The sequence below is a fragment of the Nomascus leucogenys genome, chromosome 11 (assembly GCF_006542625.1).
Source record: "Nomascus leucogenys isolate Asia chromosome 11, Asia_NLE_v1, whole genome shotgun sequence".
Taxonomy (NCBI): Eukaryota; Metazoa; Chordata; class Mammalia; order Primates; family Hylobatidae; genus Nomascus; species Nomascus leucogenys.
The window spans coordinates 105,524,199-105,549,349 of NC_044391.1; the positions used below are offsets into that span (position 1 = coordinate 105,524,199).

General features: G+C 52.2%; 1 protein-coding gene across 9 annotated transcripts; it reads left to right on the plus strand.

Moving 5' to 3' along the window:
* The first annotated feature begins 31 nt into the window (after nt 1-31).
* On the plus strand, nt 32-18,532 carry CHRD (chordin). Of its 9 annotated transcripts, XM_030822933.1 has the most exons (24): nt 337-583; nt 809-912; nt 1,353-1,482; nt 1,615-1,743; nt 1,835-1,934; nt 2,050-2,137; nt 2,493-2,634; nt 2,743-2,883; nt 2,965-3,047; nt 3,125-3,272; nt 3,436-3,542; nt 3,647-3,766; nt 4,682-4,838; nt 5,164-5,384; nt 6,172-6,285; nt 6,614-6,877; nt 6,967-7,060; nt 7,173-7,229; nt 7,496-7,599; nt 8,053-8,155; nt 8,672-8,826; nt 8,978-9,080; nt 15,849-16,000; nt 18,439-18,532. In XM_030822933.1, exons 1-23 carry the CDS (start codon nt 436-438, stop codon nt 15,932-15,934), a joined length of 2,898 nt encoding a protein of 965 aa, XP_030678793.1. In that variant the 5' UTR covers nt 337-435; the 3' UTR covers nt 15,935-16,000; nt 18,439-18,532. The 9 variants fall into 9 exon arrangements, with proteins under 9 accessions (XP_030678794.1, XP_030678795.1, XP_030678793.1 ...); XM_030822934.1 differs by lacking the exons at nt 15,849-16,000; nt 18,439-18,532 and adding an exon at nt 9,452-9,914 and having other exon boundaries at nt 32-583; XM_030822935.1 differs by lacking the exons at nt 15,849-16,000; nt 18,439-18,532 and adding an exon at nt 9,455-9,914 and having other exon boundaries at nt 32-583.
* Nucleotides 18,533-25,151: the final 6,619 nt, after the last annotated feature.

Below are 25,151 nucleotides of genomic sequence, written 5' to 3' on the forward strand. Positions count from 1 at the left end.
CCAGCCCCTCCCTCCCCTCCCCCACCCGCGATCCGGGCCGCTGCTGCTGGGCCGGACCCCCCGGGCTCAGCCCGGCCCCTCGCCGAGCTGCCGCCGCCGCCCCGTTTGCTGAGGAGGAGGCCCCCGGCCGGGGCGTCGGGCGCGGGGCATAAAACGGGCCGGAGCCGGCGCCCGGGGCAGTAGAGCCGCGTACGGCCCGGGTCAGCGCCCGCCCGCCCGCGCTCTTCCCGGCCGCTCCTCCCGCCCCGCCCGGCCCGGCGCCGACTCTGCGGCCGCCCGACGAGCCCCTTGCGGCACTGCCCCGGCCCCGGCCCCGGCCCCCTCCCGCCGCACCGCCCCCGGCCCGGCCCTCCGCCCTCCGCACTCCCGCCTCCCTCCCTCCGCCCGCTCCCGCGCCCTCCTCCCTCCCGCCTCCCCAGCTGTCCCGTTCGCGTCATGCCGAGCCTCCCGGCCCCGCCGGCCCCGCTGCTGCTCCTCGGGCTGCTGCTGCTCGGCTCCTGGCCGGCCCGCGGCGCCGGCCCCGAGCCCCCCGCGCTGCCCATCCGTTCCGAGAAGGAGCCGCTGCCCGTTCGGGGAGCGGCAGGTAGGTGGGCGCCCCGGGGAGGCTCGGGCGGGGAGTCGGGCTCGGGGCGAGTCCGCGCCAGCCCGGAGGGGGCGCGGGGCGCAGGTGGCTCGGCGCGGCGGGCGGCCCGGAGGGTGGGCGGGGGCTGAAGGGCGCGGTGCCCGGGACCCGGGACCCGCGGGCAGCCCCCGGGGCGGCACACGGCGCGAGCTGGGCAGCGGCCTCCAGCCAAGCCCGTTCCCGCAGGCTGCTCCTTCGGCGGGAAGGTCTATGCCTTGGACGAGACGTGGCACCCGGACCTGGGGGAGCCCTTCGGGGTGATGCGCTGCGTGCTGTGCGCCTGCGAGGCGGTGAGTGCACCCCGCGGCCGGCCCGGGCCCTGGCGGGTGGGGAGCGCCGGGTCGCGCGGGCATCGGAGTGGACTCGGAGCTGCTGAGAAGGAGCCCAGTCGGCAGATGTTGGGGATATTTTTCTGGTGGAGGAAGGGGAATCAGCCCCTTCAAGTCTTAGGTGCTGTTACTGATCGCCCACTCTGTGTAAGGCTCTGTGCCAACTCCGTTTCGTTCCTTGCTCATCTAACTCTCATGGCAGCCTTGCTAGATAGAGAGTATTATTATCCCCATTTTCCAGACAGGGACCTTGAGGCCCAGAGAGATGAAGTAGCTTGTCTAGGGTCACGCAGCTTGTAAGTGGCAGAGCTGGCTGACTCTGCGGGACATCCTTGCCTGGGGGGGGTCTCATCAGTTGGCATCTTGCACTCACTTGGGTTTCCCGCTTTTTCCGGGAGCAGCCTCAGTGGGGTCGCCGTACCAGGGGCCCTGGCAGGGTCAGCTGCAAGAACATCAAACCAGAGTGCCCAACCCTGGCCTGTGGGCAGCCGCGGCAGCTGCCGGGACACTGCTGCCAGTCCTGCCCCCAGGGTAAGGCTTGCTCCGCCCTGCAGGGAGGGAGGCAGGGCCACGATACTAGGTCCCCGGCCACTTGGATGGGGCGTCGGACTGGATCTTCCCATGGCCAGCTGAAGCCTGTGTTCTTACCCCACCTCCCCGCAGAGCGCAGCAGTTCGGAGCGGCAGCCGAGCGGCCTGTCCTTCGAGTATCCGCGGGACCCGGAGCATCGCAGTTATAGCGACCGCGGGGAGCCAGGCGCTGAGGAGCGGGCCCGTGGTGACGGCCACACGGGTAGGGGGCCGGCGAACAGCGGGGTTGTGGTTGAGGCTGGGCCACCAAAGCGGCGTTTGACAGTGCTCAGGCCATCTTCCTCCTGTCCCAGACTTCGTGGCGCTGCTGACAGGGCCGAGGTCGCAGGCAGTGGCACGAGCCCGAGTCTCGCTGCTGCGCTCTAGCCTCCGCTTCTCCATCTCCTACAGGCGGTGAGAAAGGGGAAGGAGCAAGGAGGGGTCAGCTGCCGGGCCGGGAGGGAAACTGGGAGAGCTGGGAGGGGCTGCTTTTGGCTCAGTCCGGCCTCACCCGACCTCTCATTCTCAGGCTGGACCGCCCTACCAGGGTCCGCTTCTCAGACTCCAATGGCAGTGTCCTGTTTGAGCACCCTGCAGCCCCCACCCAAGATGGCCTGGTGAGATGATGCCATTTATGAGCACTTGTTCAGTCTGGGCACTGTGCTGAGAGCATGCTCTGCATTGCCTCCTGTGGTCCTCACCACAGCCCAGTGGGAGGAAGGCGCTGACATTATGATGCCCATTTTACAGAAGGGGGAACTGAGGCTCAGTAGGATAATGTGATTTGTTCAAGGTCACACAGCTAGTAAGTGGTGCAGCCAGGACTGGAACCCAAGCATCTGGCTCCAGCGTTCTTTCTTAAGCTTCCTAGGGCACCCTGGAGGTTCCTTTCCATCAGGCCTGCCTGGGCCTCCTAATTGGCCTAGCCTGCACAGTGTCTGAGCATAGGGCCTTCTTGTCTCTCTGCTCCAGGTCTGTGGGGTGTGGCGGGCAGTGCCTCGGTTGTCTCTGCGGCTCCTTAGGGCAGAACAGCTGCATGTGGCACTTGTGACACTCACTCACCCTTCAGGGGAGGTCTGGGGGCCTCTCATCCGGCACCGGGCCCTGGCTGCAGGTAGGCAGCAAAGAGCCCCCGGGGCGTGAAGTTCTGAGTCTTCTCTATCCCCCAGGAAAGGGGAGGGGGGGGGTTTCTGATGGGCTCTCATCATCATCCCTTCCCCAGAGACCTTCAGTGCCATCCTGACTCTAGAAGGCCCCCCACAGCAGGGCATAGGGGGCATCACCCTGCTCACTCTCAGTGACACAGAGGACTCCTTGCATTTTTTGCTGCTCTTCCGAGGGCTGCTGGAACCCAGGAGTGGGGGTAAGTGGGATGGGGGCAAAACATGTGAGAAGGTTAGGGAGAGCACCTGTCTCAGAAAGGCCCACATGTGCGGCCTTGCAGGACTAACCCAGGTTCCCTTGAGGCTCCAGATTCTACACCAGGGGCAGCTACTGCGAGAACTTCAGGCCAACGTCTCAGCCCAGGTGAGTGGGGATCTGGCTCTTGCTGCCACCTGTCTTGGCCTCTTGCTGTTGCCCATCACGCCCTGCTGTGTTCCCAGGAACCAGGCTTTGCTGAGGTGCTGCCCAACCTGACAGTCCAGGAGATGGACTGGCTGGTGCTGGGGGAGCTGCAGATGGCCCTGGAGAGGGCAGGCAGGCCAGGGCTGCGCATCAGTGGACACATTGCTGCCAGGAAGAGCTGCGACGGTGAGGCGGGGTTGGGGGGGCTGGTGCCCTGGGCATGCACAACTGAGAGGCACAGACACGTGCCAGGGAAGGGGCAAGGGTGGGTATGGGAGAGATCCTGAGGACTGGGGGTGTAAGCAGCCATGGAGTAAACCTAGCCTCACCTGTCTTGCCCCCCCCGTAGTCCTGCAAAGTGTCCTTTGTGGGGCTGATGCCCTGATCCCAGTCCAGACGGGTGCTGCCGGCTCGGCCAGCCTCACGCTGCTAGGAAATGGCTCCCTGATCTATCAGGTAAGAGCCAGGGGCTGCAGAAGGTGGGGGAGGGGTGGGGTGGGCAGCAGGCCCCAGGCCTTTACTGCCTCTCCACTTTGCCCTCCTCCATCCCTGCCCATCAGGTGCAAGTGGTAGGGACAAGCAGTGAGGTTGTAGCCATGACACTGGAGACCAAGCCTCAGCGGAGGGATCAGCGCACTGTCCTGTGCCACATGGCTGGACTCCAGCCAGGAGGACACACGGTGAGGGCTCCAGGTGGAGCTGGATCCCAGGGTCCAATGCATGGGCTGTGGGAAGCCAGGTTGGATGAGCAGGGATGTTCATTATCATCCACTCACTCATGGGTTCTCCCACTCATTCATTTATTCATTTGACTTTTTTTCTTTCTTTCTTTCTTTTTTTTTTTTTTTTTTTTTTGAGATGGAGTCTTGCTCTGTCGCCAGGCTGGAGTGCAGTGGTATAATCTCGGCTCACTGCAGCCTCTGCCTCCTGGGTTCAAGCGATTCTCCTGCCTCAGCCTCCTGAGTAGGTGGGACCACAGGGGCACACCACCACACCCAGCTAATTTCTGTATTTTTAGTAGAGACAGGGTTTCACCATGTTGGCCAGGATGGTCTCGATCTCTTGACCTCATGGTTCGCCCACCGCGGCCTCCCAAAGTGCTGGGATTACAGGCGTGAGCCACCACGCCTGGCCTGATTTGACATTTTTAGTGAGCCCCAGACTAGGGACTAGGGTACAAAGCAAATCAGATGTGGCCCCTGTGCTTAGCAAGCTCACAGTCAAATGGGAGCATTGGACCTGGAGAACAGTGCCACAGGCTGCATAGTAGTAAATGTAATGGCAATGGTTGCTACTTACAGGGCCTTTCCATGTGCTAAGTGCTGCATTGGTGGCCTTACATATTTTTTGGCTTTCACAGTATCCATTTTATAGATGAGGAAGTGAAGGCTTGGAGAAGTTAAGTTACTCTTCACGGTTGTTACATAGCTAGGAAGCGGCAGGGCAGGGCCTTGAAACTGGGCCTGCCAGGTCCTTATCCTGTGTTTCGGGTGTGTGGAAGTGTGTGTGGGTGGAGTTGGGGCACAAAATGGCCCAAGGCTTCAGAACCTTGGGCTCGTGTGAGAGCTGAGAGGCCTATCCTCCCCTGCCCCCAGGCCGTGGGTATCTGCCCTGGGCTGGGTGCCCGAGGGGCTCATATGCTGCTGCAGAATGAGCTCTTCCTGAACGTGGGCACCAAGGACTTCCCAGACGGAGAGCTTCGGGGGCATGTGGCTGCCCTGCCCTACAGTGGGCATAGCGCCCGCCATGACAGTGAGTGTCCTTAGGGGTCTGTCTGCCCTTTGGTTTCCTAGAACATTTGAGGGCTGGTGGCAGACAGCCAGAGCCTGGTGTGTCTTTCTTTGTGCCTAAGCTCCTGTTGCCATCTGAAGGTGGGGACATATAGGGTGGCCCTGTTGGCAGACTCTTCCCGTTGCCGAGGTGCAAGGGTCTAAAACTTGCTGCTCTCCAGGCCCTGGACCTATGGACAGTGCCTTTCAGCTCCTGGAATGTGCGCTGGGGAGCTGGGGAATGCGGGGTTTGAGGGCTTGCCCTAGGCCACCTTCTCACCTGTCATCTCTCCTCTGTCTGGACCCAGCACTGCCCGTGCCCCTAGCAGGAGCCTTGGTGCTACCCCCTGTGAAGAGCCAAGCAGCAGGGCATGCCTGGCTCTCCCTGGATACCCACTGTCACCTGCACTATGAAGTGCTGCTGGCTGGGCTTGGTGGCTCAGAACAAGGCACTGTCACTGCCCACCTCCTGGGGCCTCCTGGCACGCCAGGGCCTCGGCGGCTGCTGAAGGGATTCTATGGCTCAGAGGTAAGGATGTGATGGTAGGCGGCAGCTTGGAACATTTCTGTTTTTTAGCTTGAAGGGCTGTGTGGGCCTGTGGTGGGGAAAGCAGAGAGCAGGCAGCCTGGTATAGAAGAGCTGGCGTAAATAAAATAAATTAAACAGTGATTTGTAGGCCGGGTGCAGTGGCTCACACCTGTAATCTCAGCACTTTGGGAGGCCAGGCGGGTGGATCACCTGAGGTAGGAAGCTCGAGACTAGCCTGACCAACATGGAGAAACCCCATCTCTACTAAAAATACAAAATTAGCCGGGCGTGGTGGCGGGTGCCTATAATCCCAGCTACTCTGGAGGCTGAGGCAGGAGAATCCCTTGAACCCGGGAGGCGGAGGTTGCAGTGAGCCGAGATGGTGCCATTGCACTCCAGCCTGGGCGACAAGATCAAAAATCCGTGTCAAAAAAAAAAAAAAAAAAAAAAAAAGAGCTGGCATGGGCTTGATTTGGCTTTTTATTATTCATTCTTCTTTCTATGTCTTTTTTTGGTGGGGGGTCTTGGATGGTATGTAATATCCTGGACCTCAGGGGGGTAGGTGGGATGGACTAAGCCCTTCGAGTGGGGTGAGTTCTTATGGACTTGGAGTCAGAGAGACCTGGCTTCCAAGCTCCACACTATTGCCAGTGGGCTTTGCTACCATGAAGACTTTAGTTAACCTCCCTGGCTCTCAGTTTCTTCATCTGTGAAGAAGCCTACTGTGGGGACAGTAGGCTCAGCCCTAAAGTGTCGTATTCCTATCCATTATGCTGTCTATGTGCAGGCCCAGGGTGTGGTGAAGGACCTGGAGCCGGAGCTGCTGCGGCACCTGGCAAAAGGCATGGCCTCCCTGCTGATCACCACCAAGGGTAGCCCCAGAGGGGAGCTCCGAGGGCAGGTAGGTGGGGAGTCTGGGCAGTGGGGGCAGTGGGGAGGGTGCAGAGTTGGAGGCGCACTGTGTGCCCTTGCACTAGTCACTTGCTGTCTCCGAGTCCTGGGGGTGGTCGTATCACACCCCCCGGCTGGTGGGGAGAATGAGCTACATGAGGAGGCTGGCAGCCCAGCACCCTATCCCTGGCAGCTGAGATGATTGTGGAGCAAATGGCATCCTCCTGGGCCACTGCAGCGCTCAGAGGGCCCAGGTGTCTCCTGCTGGCTGGCCAGCTGCTGCTGGTAAAGACGCGAGGGGGAGCCCCAGCGCAGCCTCAATTGGCCTCTCCTCCCAGGTGCACATCGCCAACCAATGTGAGGTGGGCGGACTGCGCCTGGAGGCGGCCGGGGCCGAGGGGGTGCGGGCGCCAGGGACTCCAGATACAGCCTCTGCTGCGCCGCCTGTGGTGCCTGGTCTCCCGGCCCCAGCACCCGCCAAACCTGGTGGTCCTGGACGGCCCCGAGACCCCAATACATGCTTCTTCGAGGGGCAGCAGCGCCCCCACGGGGCTCGCTGGGCGCCCAACTACGACCCTCTCTGCTCACTCTGCACCTGCCAGGTAGGAGGTCTTGGAAGGGCACACTGGGTCCTGGGATCTGGAGCAAGGGGCCTGGCCATTCCCGTCAATGCCTCTGCTGCTCTCTGCAGAGACGAACGGTGATCTGTGACCCGGTGGTGTGCCCACCGCCCAGCTGCCCACACCCGGTGCAGGCTCCCGACCAGTGCTGCCCTGTTTGCCCTGGTGAGTTCTCTGCAGGGGAGTGGAGGGAGGAGTCGGCGCAGTGCGGACAGGTCCTCTGGGGAGGGAAGGAGGACGGTCACCCTTTGCTTTCACCATTTCTTTGGCTCCACAGAGAAACAAGATGTCAGAGACCTGCCAGGGCTGCTGAGGAGCCGGGACCCAGGAGAGGGTGAGCTGGAAGGGTGTGTTCAGGGTGGGAGGCCCCAGAGGAGCCATTAGGTTGAAGCAGGAGGGGGACAAGAAGGGAAGAGTATATAGGGGGTGGCCTGAGGGGCACAGATTCCAAGCGATGCCTGACAGGACTCATTAGTGTTACTGGCCCCCAAGTGGGCCCTTGGCTTAGGCTCGTGTGGGGGTGGCCTGAGGCTCAAGCCTTGGTTGTGGGCCCAGCTGACGAGCTCATACTAATGGCTGCTGGGCCCTGTTCCCCACCAGGCTGCTATTTTGATGGTGACCGGAGCTGGCGGGCAGCGGGTACGCGGTGGCACCCCGTTGTGCCCCCCTTTGGCTTAATTAAGTGTGCTGTCTGCACCTGCAAGGTATGGCCACCCAATCTTCTCTGGTGCCATAACCCAGCGGGGTCTGCAGAGATGGGGAGGGGCTGCCAGGTGAGGAAGGCCCGTCCTTGGTGAGGAGGGCTCAAGGATCAAAACGATATGAGAAAAGGCCCTTGTGCTCTGAGAGTCTGCTTCCTGTGGGAAAAGGAACAGGGCTGACCTGGGTGTGGATTCTGGCTCTGCCAGCTAACTGGTGCCAATGACCCTAGGCACCTTCTGTCCCTGAGCCTCACTTTCCTCTCCTGTAAGCAGATATGATGGCACCTACCTTGCAGGGTTCCGATGAGGAGCTGAGTTTAGGTCTATAAAGCAAGTCTGGGCCTCTGAGTAAAAGGCCACAGAGAGACTGCATTTGAGGTGTGGAATAGGAGAGGGAGTGGGCAGGAGGCTTATGTGCCCCCTGCCTGACACTCCTTGCTCAATGGATCCCTACAGGGGGGCACTGGAGAGGTGCACTGTGAGAAGGTGCAGTGTCCCCGGCTGGCCTGTGCCCAGCCTGTCCGTGTCAACCCCACTGACTGCTGCAAACAGTGTCCAGGTGAGAGAGGTGGCTGGGCACTGAGGCCTCACCTTTGGGTTGAGGCAGGCTTTGTCCTGGGTGAGGGGAAGTTAATTGAGCATTATACTGAGCACTGCTCTGTGCCTAGCCTAGAGCCAGGACTCTAAATGCAGTGGAAAGAATGTGATATACTAGTGGGGTATGATGGGTTCTGGTTCCTGCTCCATCCATCCATCCATCCACCCATTGACGCATGCATCCATCCATCCATCCATCCATCCATCCATCCATCCATCCATCTATCCACCCATACAACCATCCACCCATTGATGCATCCATCCACCCACCCCTTGATGCATCCATCCATCCATCCATCCATCCATCCATCCATCCATCCATCCATCCCTTCATCCATCCATTCATCTGCCCACCCACCCATCCAAATTTATCACCTACTAAGTGCCAGAAACTGCTAGGTGCTGGGTATTCAAAGAGAATACTCATAAAACTTCGTTGGTCTTCCTGGGCTGACCCTTTCTCTTTCCCTCTCAACAGTGGGGTCGGGGGCCCACCCCCAGCTGGGGGACCCCATGCCGGCTGATGGGCCCCGGGGCTGCCGTTTTGCTGGGCAGTGGTTCCCAGAGAGTCAGAGCTGGCACCCCTCAGTGCCCCCTTTTGGAGAGATGAGCTGTATCACCTGCCGATGTGGGGTAAGTGGGGAGCAGAGGCTTGTGTGAGGTGGGTACTGAGGGCCTGGTCTGGAGTAGGGAGACCTTCCCAGGGAGGTCCCTGAAGACGCTGAAGGCCACTGTGTCCCAGTGCCTCTGGGGGACACTCAGTGTCTGCTCTGTCTTGTACCAGGCAGGGGTGCCTCACTGTGAGCGGGATGACTGTTCACTGCCACTGTCCTGCGGCTCGGGGAAGGAGAGTCGATGCTGTTCCCGCTGCATGGCCCACCAGCGGCGTAAGTGAGGGAGTCCAGGGTGAGCAGCTGTGAGTGGAGGGCTGACCTGCCCGTGGGACTCCTGATCAGGGAAGGGAGCATTCACTGTGTACAGGAACAGTGCAGCCTGCCTCACAAGTGCCATTCCAATCCACCCTCACAGCAACCTGGTGGAATTGTTATTTATGACCTTTTCTTTACAAATGAGATTTCTGAAGCTCAGAGGAATTAAGCAACGAGATGAAGGTCACCCAGCTGTGTGCACTGACCTGTTTAGAAAATGCTGACCTTTCTGGGACCAAGGCAGGGATGCTTTGCCCTGCCTTCCATGCCTCTCTGTGCCTCTCCACTCCCTCTCCCCTCCTCCAGCATTCCCTCCCTTCTGTCTCCAGCAGCCCCAGAGACCAGAACTGATCCAGAGCTGGAGAAAGAAGCCGAAGGCTCTTAGGGAGCAGCCAGAGGGCCACATGACCAAGAGGATGGGGCCTGAGCTGGGGAAGGGGTGGCATCGAGGACCTTCTCGCATTCTCCTGTGGGAAGCCCAGTGCCTTTGCTCCTCTGTCCTGCCTCTACTCCCACCCCCACTACCTCTGGGAACCACAGCTCCACAAGGGGGAGAGGCAGCTGGGCCAGACCGAGGTCACAGCCACTCCAAATCCTGCCCTGCCACCCTCGGCCTCTGTCCTGAAAGCCCCACTCCTTTCCTTCTGTACATAATGTCACTGGCTTGTTGGGATTTTTAATTTATCCTCACTCAGCACCAAGGGCCCCCGACACTCCACTCCTGCTGCCCCTGAGCTGAGCAGAGTCATTATTGGAGAGTTTTGTATTTATTAAAACATTTCTTTTTCAGTCTTTGGGCATGAGGTTGGCTCTTTGCGGCCAGGAACCTGAGTGGGGCCTGGTGGAGAAGGGGCAGAGAGTAGGAGGTGAGAGAGAGGAGCTCTGACCCTTGGGGAGCTGAAAGAGACTCTGGAGAGGCAGAGGATAGCGTGGCAGTTGGCGGGCTTGCCTGGGTTCCGCAGAGGGGCTGGGGATGGTCCTTGAGATGGTCTAGAGACTCAAGAATTTAGGGAAGTAGAAGCAGGATTTTGACTCAAGTTTAGTTTCCCACATCGCTGGCATGTTTGCTGACTTCATGTGTGAAGTTGCTCCAGAGAGAGAATCAAAGGTGTCACCAGCCCCTCTCTCCCTCCTTCCCTCCCCTTCCCTCCCCTCCCCTTCCCTCCCCTTCCCTCCCCTCCCCTCCCCTTCCCTCCCCTTCCCTCCCCTCCCCTTCCCTCCCCTCCCCTCCCCTCCCCTTCCCTCCCCTTCCCTCCCCTCCCCTCCCCTCCCCTTCCGTCCCCTCCCCTTCTGTCCCCTCCCCTTCCCTTCCCTATCCCTTCCCTCTCCCTTCCCTTCCCTTCTCCTTCCTTCACAGCAATGGGGTCTTGTTATGTTGCCCAGGCTGGTCTTGAACTCCTGGCCTCAAGCGATCCTCCTGCCTTGGCCTCCCAAAGTGTTGGGATTACAGGCATGAGCCACCACACCTAGACCAGCCTCTACCTTCTTTGTCTAAAACGAGGCAAACACTTTCCTGTTTTTTTCCTGGAAACTCGTATTCTGGACCAGTTCTGGGGCAAACTGGGGTCAGAGTGGATTGGAATCAGCTCTGGTCCAGCTTTTGGCTGCGCTTACCTTGAGACCAAATCATGTAGAGAATAAGACAAGACCCTCCTGCCCTGTTACCCTCTTCTCTCTCCCCTCCCTCATTCCTACCATCAAGACCCAGGCATTTTGACAAGCTCTAGGAAATGAGGGTATCAGAACAGAAATCTAACAAATGTATGTAGCTGCAGATCCATCTTTCATATAAACAATGTGGAGTCAAATGAATCTGGGATTTTGTGATCTGGTAGGGCAGGGGAAAGGGAAATCATAGCTTCCTTATAGAGTGTTAGGCATGCTGTGTGTGGTTAAGAAGTTATTGTCTTAGCCCATGGAAGCATCGAGTTCCAGTTCTGCTGTTAACTAGCTGAGTTATTTAACTTTCACGAACCCCTGTTTCCCTTTTATAAAACACATGATATCCCCCTCACAGGATTCAATCAGAACACGTGCATTACACAGCTCAGGGCCTGGCACGTATTTGCTGCAAAAGGCACTCTCCCTGAGGTGGGATTTGTGGGGCTGGTTTGGAATGAAGGCAGGGAGAACTGCAGGGAGGAGAGTGGCCATGGGCTTCAGCTGCGTTTGGCAGCTGATATCCTGCTGAATGCTTAGGGGAGAGGAGGGGCTGGACTGAGGATTCAGGGATGATGAGGATGGGGATAACCCCTTGGGCCAGAGCCCTGGCTGTTAATAGGAGGATCGTGAGGGCCAGATAGGGATGAAAAAGCAGCAGTATTCAGCACGGGGCTGAGTGTGGGAGTGAGGCACCAGTTGTGGTATGATGGAGATTTGGCCCAGAAATGGTGGGCTGACAGTGTTGTCCTCCTTGGTGAGAAACTTTGGTGGGAAGAAGGGTTGGAAAGGGAAATTTTGATCCTTGGATTTAACCCGAGTTTGTTACTGATGCTCACAAGACTAGGGGAAGGATAAAGGCAGGTGGGTCACTCTAGGATGGCTCGGTGGGCTCCACAGAGCTGGAACCACAGGCACCAGGAGGGATTCAGAGCAGACCTCAGTGCACGTCAGCTGAGTGAACCAATGAGCAGGTGATGGGTCCAGGCAGAACCCTGTCCTCTTTAGGCAAAAACCCTTGAAACACCTTTCCCATCCTAGCCTGTGTTCCAACCAAAGCTGGCCAGTCTCCAGGCCCTGCCTGAGCCCCAGGGAAGTGGTATGGTGACTCAGAAGGGCCAACCCTGTCCAGTGTGTGAGGAACTTCATTTCAGACTTGTTGGAAGCCCTGATGTTCAGAGACCTCAAGAACATCATTCATTTTTCCCATCCATTCAATGCCCCATCCATTCCCCTTCAGGCAACTGCACATCAGTCAGAGAGGCCTTTCCCTTTCCAAAAAACCAAACCAAACCAAAAACCCTACAACAACAGCAGCAAAATCCAAGCAGAGGCCCATTTTCCGGGGTTTAGTATTTCAGTGTCTCAAATCAGTTACCCGTAGTATTTAAAATTTGATCTCTCACCCTGGGGTCAGTCAGGCCTTTCACATTGCAGAGGGTTTGACTCGACCACCGAGCTTCTCCAGCAGAAACAGACAGAAGGAAATACATACCTGCTTGGCTGAGGAAATGGGGTGGTTCTGATACAACATTTTTTGAAGAGAAAACTCCTTCATGTGCAGTAATCCACTTTGCCAATTTCTCCTTGTGCGACTACCTCTTAGGCATTCCCTAGTGACACTCTGCCCACTTGTAATATACCAAATCCAGATTGTGCTAAGGTAGGTGATGAACAGCGAACAGTTTGGAGCTATGGCATGGTGGTACTGCTGGCAGCTGTCAGTTCACTTTTGTCCATGTCACCAGAGCAGGGTCTGTGCAGTGACTTAAGAACAATAGTTTTCAAATCTTGGCCATGGATGTGTGAAATTGCCACAGGGCAGAGGGACAGATGGGGGTTCCAGGGACCTCCTGGGTGTGGGAGGGCTGAGGCAGGTGGATCACCTGAGGTCAGGAGTTCAAGACCAGCCTGCCAACATGATGAAACCCTGTCTCTACTAAAAATACAAAAAATCAGCCAGGTGTGATGGCGGGTGCCTGTAATCCCAGCTACTCGGGAGGCTGAGGCAGGAGAATCACTGGAACCTGGGAGACAGAGGTTGCAGTGAGCCAAGATTGTTCCATTGCACTCCAGGCTGGGCAACAAGAGCAAAACTCTGTCTCAAAAAAAATAAAAATAAAAAAAAAGTCAACTCCATCTTAAAACTAGCAGGTAGGCCGGGCATGGTGGCTCACGCCTGTAATCCCAGCACTTTGGGAGGCAGAGACAGATGGATCACCTGAGGTCAGGAGTTCTAGACCAGCCTGGAGCCTGGCCAACACGGTGAAACCCCGTCTCTACTAAAAATACAAAAAATTAGCCAGGCGTGGTGGCAGGCGCCTATAATCCCAGCTACTTGGGAAGCTGAGGCAGGAGAATCACTTGAACCCAGGAAGCAGAGGTTGCAGTGAGCTGAGATCACGCCATTGCACTCAAGCCTGGGCAACAAGAGCAAGACTCTGTCTCAAAACAAACAAACAAACAAACAAACAAACAAACAAACAAACAAAAAACCAACAAAACTAGCAGTTACATTCCTTGCCAGTCATGACCCATGGTCATGTCTACAGCTCAGGAAGCAACTTCACAATGCCTGCAAAGACAAACACCTATGACAGCAGAATGTCCTGATGTCCCCATATTCACATAACAACGTATGCTTTTATGATGGTTATAGTCAAGCTTTGATGTACTTACACACTAAAATGCCAAGGATAGTTTTCTTTAAATCAGCAACATAATAAATGTCATGCTGTCAGTCCCCACATGTAGACATAACTTAGCTTTTACATGGATAAGAAACCTATATAAGAAAACCTTAGGCCAGGTGTGGTGGCTCACCCCTGTAATCCCAGCACTTTGGGAGGCTGAAGCGGGTGGATCACTTGAAGTCAGTAGTTTGAGACCAGCCTGGCCGACATGGTGAAACCCCGTCTCTACTAAAAATACAAAAATTAGCCCAGCATGGTGGCACACGCCTATAATCCCAGCTATTTGGGAGGCTGAGGCAGGAGAATCGCTTGAACTCGAGAGGCGGAGGTTGTAGTGAGCTGAGACTGCAGCCATTGCCCTCCAGCCTGGGCGACAAGAGCAAAACTTCGTCAAAAAAAAAAACAAAAACCAAAAAACAAAAAAAACAAAAAAACACACAAAACCTTAGAAGAGGCATTCCTCCTCTTGCTTTCTGAAGACACTCTAGGCTGAAACAGTAGCTTGCAATAAACCATCTCTTCTCACCGCACTCTGCGACTTGCCTTGAGTTCCTTTGTGTGCAAGATCCAATAACCCTCTCTTGCGGTCTGGATGAGGACCCTTTTTTTTGGCAACACTTCTGACACAACAAAAGTGGCAGAAAGGAGAGGTCTCATCATGTAATAAAATTAAGGCAAAGAAAGATTTCTCTGGGCATGCTGAAAGAGACACAGTTTCACCTGTCAAATATTAGGTAGTCATATATGATGTGTGACGAGAAAAGCCTGTGTGTATGGAATGCCTGCATAGAGGGTATTATGGAATGCTGGAAATACATTGTTAGGGATGACAAAAGGGGAGGACTTATTAGAGATTGTGGAATGACTGTGCTGCTCCGAGAATGGAGCTTACAACATTGTTTGGCTTTGATGTGTTTTCATGTACAAAGGGAGCTGCCAGAATTATTTTTGCTCTTCATAAAAGTAAATCATTGTTAACAATTATGGTAATATACAAATATGTGAGAAGGAAAGAAAAATCCACCTGTTATTCCAACTCCTGGATAGCCAACCACTCTTAAAAAAAAATTACTGATGGCTGGGTGCAGTGGCTCACACCTGTAATCCCAGCACTTTGAAGGGCTGAGGCAGGTGGATCACCTGAGGTCAGGAGTTTGACACCAGCCTGGCCATCATGGTGAAACCCCATCTCTACTAAACATACAAAAATTAGCCGGGCGTGGTGGTTTGCGCCTGTAATCCCAGCTACTTAGGAGGCTGGGATAGGAGAATCATTTGAACACTGGAGGCAGAAGTTGCAGTGAGCCGAGATCGCGCCATTGCAGCCTGGGGGACAGGGCAAGACTCCATCTCAAAAAAAAAAAAAAAAAAAAAAAATTCACTCAGTATTTTTCTAAGTTTTAGTCAGTGAAAAGTTCATTACCCAGCTTTGGCCCCGCTCCCACTCCCACGCCAGGTTCTACCCCTACAGTGCCTTCTGCAGCGCCTTGATCCTCACCTGTGAAGTGGCTGTGATGTCCCAGCATAGGGTATTTGTGCGATAGCTTCAGGAGCAGGAGTGCACTTCTTTCTGCACAAATAAGGAAAGCTATGGAGTGCATTTAAGGGAAATCTGACCTTTTGCGTTGAAAATGGCCAGGGAGGTACAAAAACAAAAAGTTTGAAAAAAATCTTCCCTAGCTTAGAGAATCGGGCAAATTTTCTGCAAATTGGCTAGAGCTCTCCCAGGGGAATCCATGCTTCTCAGCTGATGGGTGTTGAGCAGGCCTGGAGGTTTTCCTCTCCTCACGTGAGCAGCAGAGATTGGCCAGGGCCCCAGCCATTTCTCGGGAGGAGTCATTCACAGTTTTTTCTTTTTTTTTTTTTTGAGACAGAGTCTCGCTCTGTCGCCCAGGCTGGAGTGCAGTGGCGCAGTCTCGGCTCACTGCAAGCTCCACCTCCCGGGTTCACACCATTCTCCTGCCTCAGCCTCTCTGAGTAGCTGGGACTACAGGCGCCCGCCACCACGCCCGGCTAATTTTTTTTTGTATTTTTAGTAGAGACGGGGTTTCACCGTGGTCTCGATCTCCTGACCTCGTGATCCGCCCGCCTCGGCCTCCCAAAGTGCTGGGATTACAAGCGTGAGCCACCGCGCCCGGCCGTTCACAGTTTTTTCTTGTCCACCTACCTTGGCTGGGCTGGTTCAGCCTCTTTTGGAGCCTCCGTTTTTGAAGTTCGTCATGCTCCACTGAGGTGCCAGGCCTACTGTGGAGACAGAGACTCCTCACTCTCTCATTTGTGCAGTGGGACAAGCAGGGGGCACAGATAGAGGCAGCCGATGCCAGTGCAAGGGTTGCTGCCTGACAGGCATCGAACTGGATACTTCTCCATGCAGGGGCAGAAGGGCTGCTGTCGAGGTCCTGGGAAGACAACTCGGTCAAGTACATGTGCTTCCAGCCCAGCAGCTGGCGGGTCTCATGAGCATGCCTGGCAAAGAGGCCTGTGAGACTGGAGCAGGTGGCCATGGCTGGACCTTCCACACTTACGGTAAGAACACCCTGGAGATCATAGGCAAGGCTGGCTTGTGCTGCCGGTCTTCCTTGTGGCCCGGCGGCTTTTAACATGGTGGCCTGGGTCCGTGACCAGCCCCCACTCTGAGGGAAGGTGGGGAAGAGGGAGGGAAGCCAGGGACATTCTCCCCAACACTAATATAAAAAAAGGAAAGGACTTGTCCTTTAGGGAGAAAAAAAAGAATGGAAAAAAAAAACCAAAACCAAGAATTTGTCCTTTAAAACTCAAACCTTTTGTGGTCTTTTCTGCCTTCTGTAGGGGTAGCAGTGGAGACATATTCTTTCTTTTTTTTTTTTTTTTTTTGAGACAGAGTTTCACTCTTGTTGCCCAGGCTGGAGTGCAATGTTACCAATTTCTTACATATAAGAAAAAAACCTTTTAAGAACGGGGATGTCTAAGATCCAAGTTTAAGTTGTTTGCATTGTTGTGATATAAACCAGTGTTTTTCTTTTTCTTTGTATTATTTTTATTTTTGAAATAGAGATGGGGAGTCTCACTATGTTGCCCAGGCTGGTCTTGAATTCTTAGCCTCAAGTGATCCTCCTACCTCAGCCTCCTAAAAATGCTGGGATTTCAGGCGTGAGCCACTGCACATGGCCTAGACCAGTGCTTTTCAAGCATTCATGCACATGTGAATCATCTGGGAGTCTTGTTGAAATGCAGATGCTGATCAGAAGGTCTGGGGTGAGGCCTGGGATGCTGCCTTGCCGACAAGCTGCCAGGTAATGCTGCTGCTGTTGGTTCAGGAACACATTACTCGAGTAACAAGGCTGTGGACAGCCCATCACCTGACATTTTTAGCAAAATCTGCCATACTACAAAGCTTCATGTAAGTGTATTCACTCAACTAATATTTATTGAGCATCTTCTTTTGTCAGGTACTGTCTTTTTTTTTTTTTGAGACGGAGTTTCGCTCGTTTCCCAGGCTGGGGTGCGGTGGCGCAATCTCAGCTCACCGCAACCTCCGCCTCCCGGGTACAAGTGATTCTCCTGCCTCAGCCTCCTAAGTAGCTGGGATTACAGGCAATGCGCCACCATGCCCGGCTAATTTTGTATTTTTAGTAGAGATGGGGTTTCTCCATGTTGGTCAGGCTGGTCTTGAACTCCCGACCTCAGGTGATCCAACCACCTCGGCCTCCCAAAGTGTTGGGATTACAAGCGTTAGCCACTGCGCCCCGCCTGTCAGGTACTGTCTTAAGTGCTGGGGGTTTGGCAGTGGATTAAACCAACAAAAAGCCCCGCCCATGTGGAGTTTATAGTCTAGTGGGGAAGATAGTCAATAAATATAATAAACAAGTCAGTTATATAGTGTGCCAGAAGAAGATAGTGCTGTGGAAAAAACAGAGCAGAAGGAGAACTGGGAATTCCAGAGGGAGAGGATCTGATTGCAATTTTATTTTATTTGTGTTTTGTTTGTTTTATTTTTGTTTTTTAAAATTCTCTTTTCAGTCGGGCTTGGTGGCTCATGCCTGTAATCCCAGCACTTTGGGAGGCCGAGGCAGGCGGATCACTTGAGGTCAGGAGTTCGAGACCAGCCTGGCCAACATGGTGAAACCCCATCTGTACTAAAAATACAAAAATTAGCAGGGTATGGTGGTGCACGCCTGTAATCCCAGCTGCTTAAGAGGGTGAGGCAGGAGAATTGCTTGAACCGGGGAGGTGGAGGTTGCAGTGAGCAGAGATCACACCACTGAACTCCAGCCTGAGTGACAGAGTGAGACTCCATCTCAAAAAATATATATATATATTTTATTTATTTATTTATTTTTGTCTTTGTTTTTTTCTGGTTGCAATTCTGAAAGGCGTAGTCAGAGACTGCCCCAGTGACGTGACATGGAAATAAAGCCATGGGGATATATAATACTTTTTAAAAATTCATGAACGTGACTAAGTTCCTTGTCAGGAGAAATGAAGGGAAGAGACCTGCCATAATGGTGAGATTCATGTGAAATCAATAGGTTGGTAAATATCACAGTAGGAGAGGACCCTGAGAAAATGAGTCCCTTGGGATATTGGGGTGAGAACTGGATCTCTACAAAAATAGAGGATAAAGTCTTGATTCAATTATATTTAAATCTCAAAGGACATAGTGTTTCATCTAACATTTAAATGATATGCTATGTGAAGACGAAATATGACCAGAGTGAGCGTTAAAGCAATAGCTACTACCTGGTACAATGAGGTCACATCCATTCATGGGTCAGTTATGCTTGCACAAGTTTGCTTACAAGATGCAACCCACCCAGGCATTTGCCAGTCTGGAAAAGGGGAAGAAGGAAGGCGGATCTACTCAGGGCTAGGAAGGGACCCTATCCTAAAATCTCCACTCAAGAAGAGTTGCAATTTAAGCACATATCTTGTGGTCGGAAATGTGAGAGGCCAAAATGCCACATGAAGCATAAATTGGTTTCCAGGTTGGCAGACAAGGGAGGCTGGAATGTGAAAATCTCACTGAATGCCACCTAAAGAAGCACTAGGCCAGAAAACACAAAGAAGCTCCTGGAAGCTCTGAGGCAAGGGGTGAATGTGAAAGAAGGGGAACAGCTGGGCATGGTGGCTCATGCCTGTAATCCCAGCACTTTGGGAGGGTGAAGCAGGTGGATCACGAGGTCAGGAGTTCAAGACCAACCTGGCCAATATGGTGAAACCCTGTCTCTACTAAAAATACAAAAATTAGCCAGGCATGGTGGCATGCACCGGTAGTCCCAGCTACTAGGGAGGCTGAGGCACAAGAATCGCTTGAACCTGGGAGGCAGAGGTTGCAGTGAGCCGAGATCACGCCACTGCACTCCAGCCTGGGCAACAGAGCAAGACTCCGTCTCAAAAAAAAAAAAAAAAAAAAGGGGAACAAAGGAAAAGTGGTGGTGAGGGGAAATACCCAGTGGACCATCTTGGAAGGGGAGGCTTCAGATACCGGAGGACAAAAGATGCCTCATTCTCCCTCAGTAGCTCCAGCAGCTGGAACCAGCCCAGCCCGTTTTTCCTCCCAAGGGAGTAGGGGCTCACCTGGGGAGAGGCCCAGCATCCTTCCTTCTGACACCCCCCCACCCAGGTCCGAGGACGTCTAAACCAGATTTATAATACTTTCAGGACCCCACCACCCATCCCTTTGGCAAAAACATCACTGCACCTGCTGGCTGATGCCTGAAATTCCTTCAGTAGAAGTTTTTTCTTCTCAAACTAGAAGATGAGAGTTTTAAAATTTTAATGACTGGTTAAGATATTAGGTCATCTGTTTAAGTATAATCTATCAGTCAACAAATGTGAATGATTATTGTCAGATCCCATTGCTTTTTTTTTCTTTTTTTTGAGACAGAGTCTGGCTCTGTCACCTAGGCTGGAGTGCAGTGGCACAATCTTGGCTCACTGCTACCCCGGCCTCCCGGGTTCAAGCAATTCTCCTGCCTCTGCCTCCCGAGTAGCTGAGATTACAGGTGTGTGCCACCACGCCCAGCTAATTTTTGTATTTTTTAAGCAGAGACAGGGTTTTGCCATGTTGGCCAGGCTGGTCTCGAACTCCTGACCTCAGGTGATCCGCCCGCCTTAGCCTCCCAAAGTGCTGGGATCACAGGCGTGAGCCACCGTGCCTGGCCCCCATTGCTTTTTTTTTTTTGGAGACGGAGTCTCACTCCATCACCCAGGCTGGAGTGCAGTGGCGTGATCTTGGCTCACTGCAACCTCTGCCTCTGGGGTTCAAGCAATTCTGCCTCAGCCTCCCAAGTAGCTGGGACTACAGGCACCTGCCGTCATGCCTGGGTAATTTTCTCTATTTTAGTAGAGATGAAGTTTCACCGTCTTGCCCAGGCTGGTCTCAAACTCCTGAGCTCAGGCAATCCACCCGCCTCGGCCTCCCAAAGTGCTAGGATTACAGGCATGAGCCACCGTGCCGGGGCGGGGCGCGGGGGGGTAGGGGGAGGGCATTGGTTTTTGATAAGAGGGAGGGTTAGAGAAAGGGATGGATAACTGAAGGGTGAGGAGGTAGGGGCATGGGGACTTCACAGCCAGCAGGAACATTACAGCGGCTGGGCTGTTTACCTTCAACAGCTCCACAGAGGAAGAGTCACTGTGTGGGGAGGAATTTCTGTCCTGCACATCTGTGTGCTCACCCAGCTTAGTGGGAACTCTGCCACTCAGACATATGATTCACATCAACTGTGTTTTTCATGAGTTTTAGAGACTTTTTTTTTTTTTTTAAAGCAAGGCTGACATCATTATGAAGGAACTTTTTTTTCTCATAGGTTCCAGCCGAGGTACCACTGGAAATGGCACCAGGGAAGACCTTCAAAAGAAGGTTTTTTTTTTTTCCCCTCCCCTCCTCCACAAATAGGTGGTAAGGAGACTTCCTGACATAGCTAAAATAAAAAATTATAGCGCTTTATTTTTGACTGATTATATATGTAACAATTCTCCATTGGAAAAGTTTCAGAAAATAGAAAAGTATAAACTGAAGACAATTTAATTATTTAATAAAATGAGAAGTGCAATTCAGAATGAGCTTCATTTACCTTTGATTTTTTCCCTAGCTTTTTATCCTGAACCTTATGATGCCATGATTTATTTCAAAATTTCAGGTGGTAGTTTTAGTGAATCATACTTTTTAATTCTAAAAATGTTTCCTTGAAGTAAAAAAATTTGGTTAAAAAAATCAAACAAAAATACCAGGAAAAATTCTTTGTGGAGAATACAGAGTTTTTTTTTGGAGTTTTTCTTCTTTCTGTGTGTTTTGTTGAGTTTGCCTTGTGTTTATAGTTTTATATCTCTTTTCCTTGCTTGGCTCTATTACCGCACATATAAGTTTTGCCATAGATTGTCAGAATTTTAAGAGAAACGATGCTAGGCCAGGCACAGTGGCTCAGTCCTATAATCCCAGCACTTTGGGAGGCTGAGGTGGGCGGATCACTTGAGGTCAGGAGTTCGAGACCAGCCTGGCCAACATGGCGAGACCCCCGTCTCTACTGAAAATACAAAAATTAGTGGGGTGTGGTGGCGGGTGCCTGTAATCCCAGCTACTTGGGAGGTTGAGGCAGGAGAATAGCTTGAAACCGGGAGGCAGAGGTTGCAGTGAGCTGAGATGGCACCACTGCACTCTGGGGTGACAGGGCGAGACTCCTCCTCAAAAAAAAAAAAAAAAAAAGAGAGAAAAAGAAAAAAAGAAAAGAGAAATGATGCCAGGTGGCTGTTCTCTTTGCACATCTGGATGAAGACCCAGAGGCTGGGGTGACACTAAAACTCCACAGCCTGAGCCCCATCCAGCTGATGGCAAAGCAGATACTTCACGACTGCGCCTTGGTGAGAAGTGAGTTTGGACACCCCAAATGAACTGCAGCTGGGAGCAGCTCCCAGCTCCAGCTCCCTGTTCATTTTCCAAGAGGTGGCAACAGCCAGAAGGAGTCTTAGATGCGACTCCCAGGGAGGAGGGGTCGCCCCTGAGGATCGGTCCAAAGTTGCTACAAGGCTGGACGTCCTCTCTCCACGTACCTGTGGTTACCTTAATAGTTTGCGATGTGTGTATTCATTTTGGTTGCCAAGAAGACTCAGCTGAGTAGATGTGGGCTCTGTAGACATTGTGAGAAGAAGGGAGGCAGGGAAGTGTGCTTTGCTAGTGATGTGGTTCTTGACCACCATCACCTCAGTTTTGTGACGACTTCCCGGAAATACGGCCAGCCTTGAACTGGCAGCAGTTTAGTAGAGTGGTATGAACCGAGAATGACACTTGTTAGCTGTGTGACTTCGGCAAGTCATTTGCCATGCCTGAGCCTCAGTTTGCTGCAACATGGTCTTAATGATGGTTACCTGCATGATTGTCACAAGGACCATAGAAAACATCTGTACCTGCTTGGCGTATAGTTGGCACTGAATGCCGTCACTGTAATTGAATCTGAGAATAGGTGTGAGAACCATTAGGGAGGGGTGAAATGCTCCCCATGCCCGTGAAAAGGTGGAGGGGACTCAGTGCTCCGGCTTCTATTATGTGATGCGACAATAACTATTACTGTGGGCATGACCACAGCCTTTCTACCTTTGGCAGCCTGTCAAAGGGAATCTTCTGGAGCCAGCCTCTTCCCTCCTTTCCCACCCGAAAGAGGAAATATTCTTTCTTGCTGGGAATGAGGCTGTCAATCTACCTGATTAAGAGTGAGAGAAGAGAGGTGGGGTACAGGGGCGAGGGCTGTAGGGCTGGAGGGGGTGGGTAGGTGTGGAGAAGTCTTCAGAGGCATGTGTGCATAAGGGGAGTAGAATGAGAGCAAAGAGATTCTAACATTCTGGGCTGTGTTTATAGGTCTCCTTTAATATTTTTCAAGATATGGATTAAGTGAAATTTCTTTTTCATAGTAAAATATATATAACACAAAATTTACATTTTAAGGCTGGGCACGGTGGCCCACGCCTGTAATCCCAGCACTTTGGGAGGCTGAGGTGGGTGGATCATGAGGTCAGGAGTTTAAGACTAGCATGGCCAAGATGGTGAAACTCCGTCTCTACTAAAAATATGAAAATTAGCTGGGTGTGGTGGCAGGTGCCTGTAATCCCAGCTACTTGGGAGGCTGAGGCAGAGAATTGCTTGAACCAGGGAGGCGAAGGTTGCAGTGAGCCGAGATTCGAACAGAAACTCTATACCCATTAAACAATAACTTCTCACCCCGCCTCCTCCAGCCCCTGGTAACCTCTATAACCTTGATTCTACTTTCTGTCTCTACACATTTGCTTATTCTCTATCCTAGACATCTTATATAAGTAGAATCGTACAATATTTGTCATTTGTGTTGAGTTCATTTCACTTAGCATAATATTTTCAAGGTTCATTCATGTAGTAGTATGCATCAGAATCTCATTCCTTTTTAAGGCTAAATAATATTCCATTATATGTACAGTCATTCCTTAGTATCCATGAGGGATTGGTTCCAGGATACCCGTAGATGTCAAAATCCAAGGATGTTCAAGTCTCTTATATAAAATGGTGCAGTATTTGCATATAACCTACACATATCCTCCATATACTTTAAATCCTCTCTAGATTACTTATGATATCTAATATATTGTAAAACTATGTAAATTATTATGTTGTATCATTATTTATTTATTGTTATATTGTTACTTTTTCATTTTATTTTGTCTTCAAAAATATATACTTATTTTTATTTTTATTTTTTTTTGAGATGGAGTCTCACTCTGTCGCCAAGGCTGGAGTGCAATGGCGCAATCTCAGCTCACTGCAGCCTCTGCCTCCCAGGTTCAAGCTATTCTCCCGTCTCAGCCTCCTGAGTAGCTGGGATTACAGGCATGTGCCACTACGCCTGGATAATTTTTGTAGTTTTAGTAGAGACAGGGTTTCACTATGTTGGCCAGGCTGGTCTTGAACTCCTGACTTCAACTCATCTGCCCACTGTGGCCTCCCAAGGTTCTGGGATTACAGGTGTGAGCCACCGCGCCTGGCTGTCTTCAAATATTTTTGATTTGTGGTTGCTTGCATTGCTGGTTGGGAAATCGTGGATACAGAGAGGGCTGACGGTATAATCCACATTTTGTTTCTCGATTCATCTGTCGAGGAACATTTGGGTTGTTTCCGCCTTTTGGCTATTGTGAATAATGCTGCTTTGAACATTAGTGTAAAAGTATCTATTTGAGTCCCTGCTTTCAATTCTTTGGATAGATATTTAGAAGTGGAATCGCTGGATCATATGGTAATTCTGTGTTTAATTTTGGAATTTTTCTTTAAGTGCCTTTGGCTGTCAAACTGCATCTTTTGTTCTCGTGATGGTTCTCAAATCCTTTCATTCTGTTATATTTTCTCCCCCTCTTTATTTCATGCCATTGATTTGTTGGAGAAACTGGCTAATTTGTCTCTAGGGAATGATCTACTGCTTAGATATATTTGTTCCCTACTCACAGTGTCATTTAATTTGTTCCTTCATCCCGCATGTTTCCTGTAAACTGAAAGTTAAATATAGTCTTCGTTGGATTCTGGTTCAAGTGTGTGACAGGAATAGCCTATAGAAGTGCTCAGTGTTTTTCACTGGATCCTATCAGGAGCTACCAAAATGTGCTTCTTTTTTTTTGGAGCCAGGGTCTCACTCTGTCTTCCAGGCTGGACTGCAGTGGCACAACCACAGCTCACTGCAGCTTCGACCTACCGGGCTCAAGTGATCCTTACACCTCAGCCTCCCAAGTAGCTGGGACTACAGGTGCATGCCGCCATGCCTGGCTATTTTTTAAACTTTTTGTAAAGATGGGGGTCTCACTATGTTGCTCAGGCTGGTCTTGAACTCTTGGACTCAAGTGATCCTCCTGCCTTGGCCTTCCAAAGTGTTGAGATTACAGGTGTGAGAAACTATGCCTGACAAAATGTACTTCTTAAACATAAACATAAATTTACTCTGAGAATGAATTCTTAATTTCTTAATTTTTATTATTTGTTTATTTATTTTTAGAGACAGGGTCTTGTTTTGTCACCTAGGCTGGAGTGCAGTGGTGTGATCATGGCTCACTGCAGTCTTGACGTCTCGGGTTCAAGTGATCCCGCTGCCTCAGGCTCCCAAAGTGCTGAGATTACAGGCATGAGCCTGTGATTGTGCAATGGGATGATCTCAGCTCACCGCAACGTCTGCCTCCTGGGTTCAAGCGATTCTCCTGCCCCAGTTTGCATTCTTCATTTCATTCGTAATGCTCTGGGGTAGGTACTATCACTCCCACTTTATAGAAGAGGAGACTGAGGCTTAGAGAGATTAGATAAGGTGTGCAAAGACACACTGTTAGTAAGTGGCTGAGCCAGGATTCAAAGGAAGGGACTTGTGCAACACGGATTTGAGGGATCATTTCAGCTTTAAGGGAGGGGTCAGCCGTCCAGGGGTCCACAGACTCAGTGCCCAGGATCCAGGTCCCCTTGAGGTAGGATTCACGGGGCCTCCTCTAGTCCACAGCACTCTCTAGCAAGTTGTAGCTGCTTCACTGTAGATTTTCGTGAAATCTGCAAGGTACAGATGATGTAGAGAGTGGTTCTGGCCTGGGAGCTTTTACAAGAGAATGATGCTCTGTTTCTAAACCAGAATCTCCAGGGATGGGGTCTGGGCAGCGACAGTTTTAAAAAGCTCCCCGGAGACTGTGATGCAGGTGGAGGATAGGATGCAGG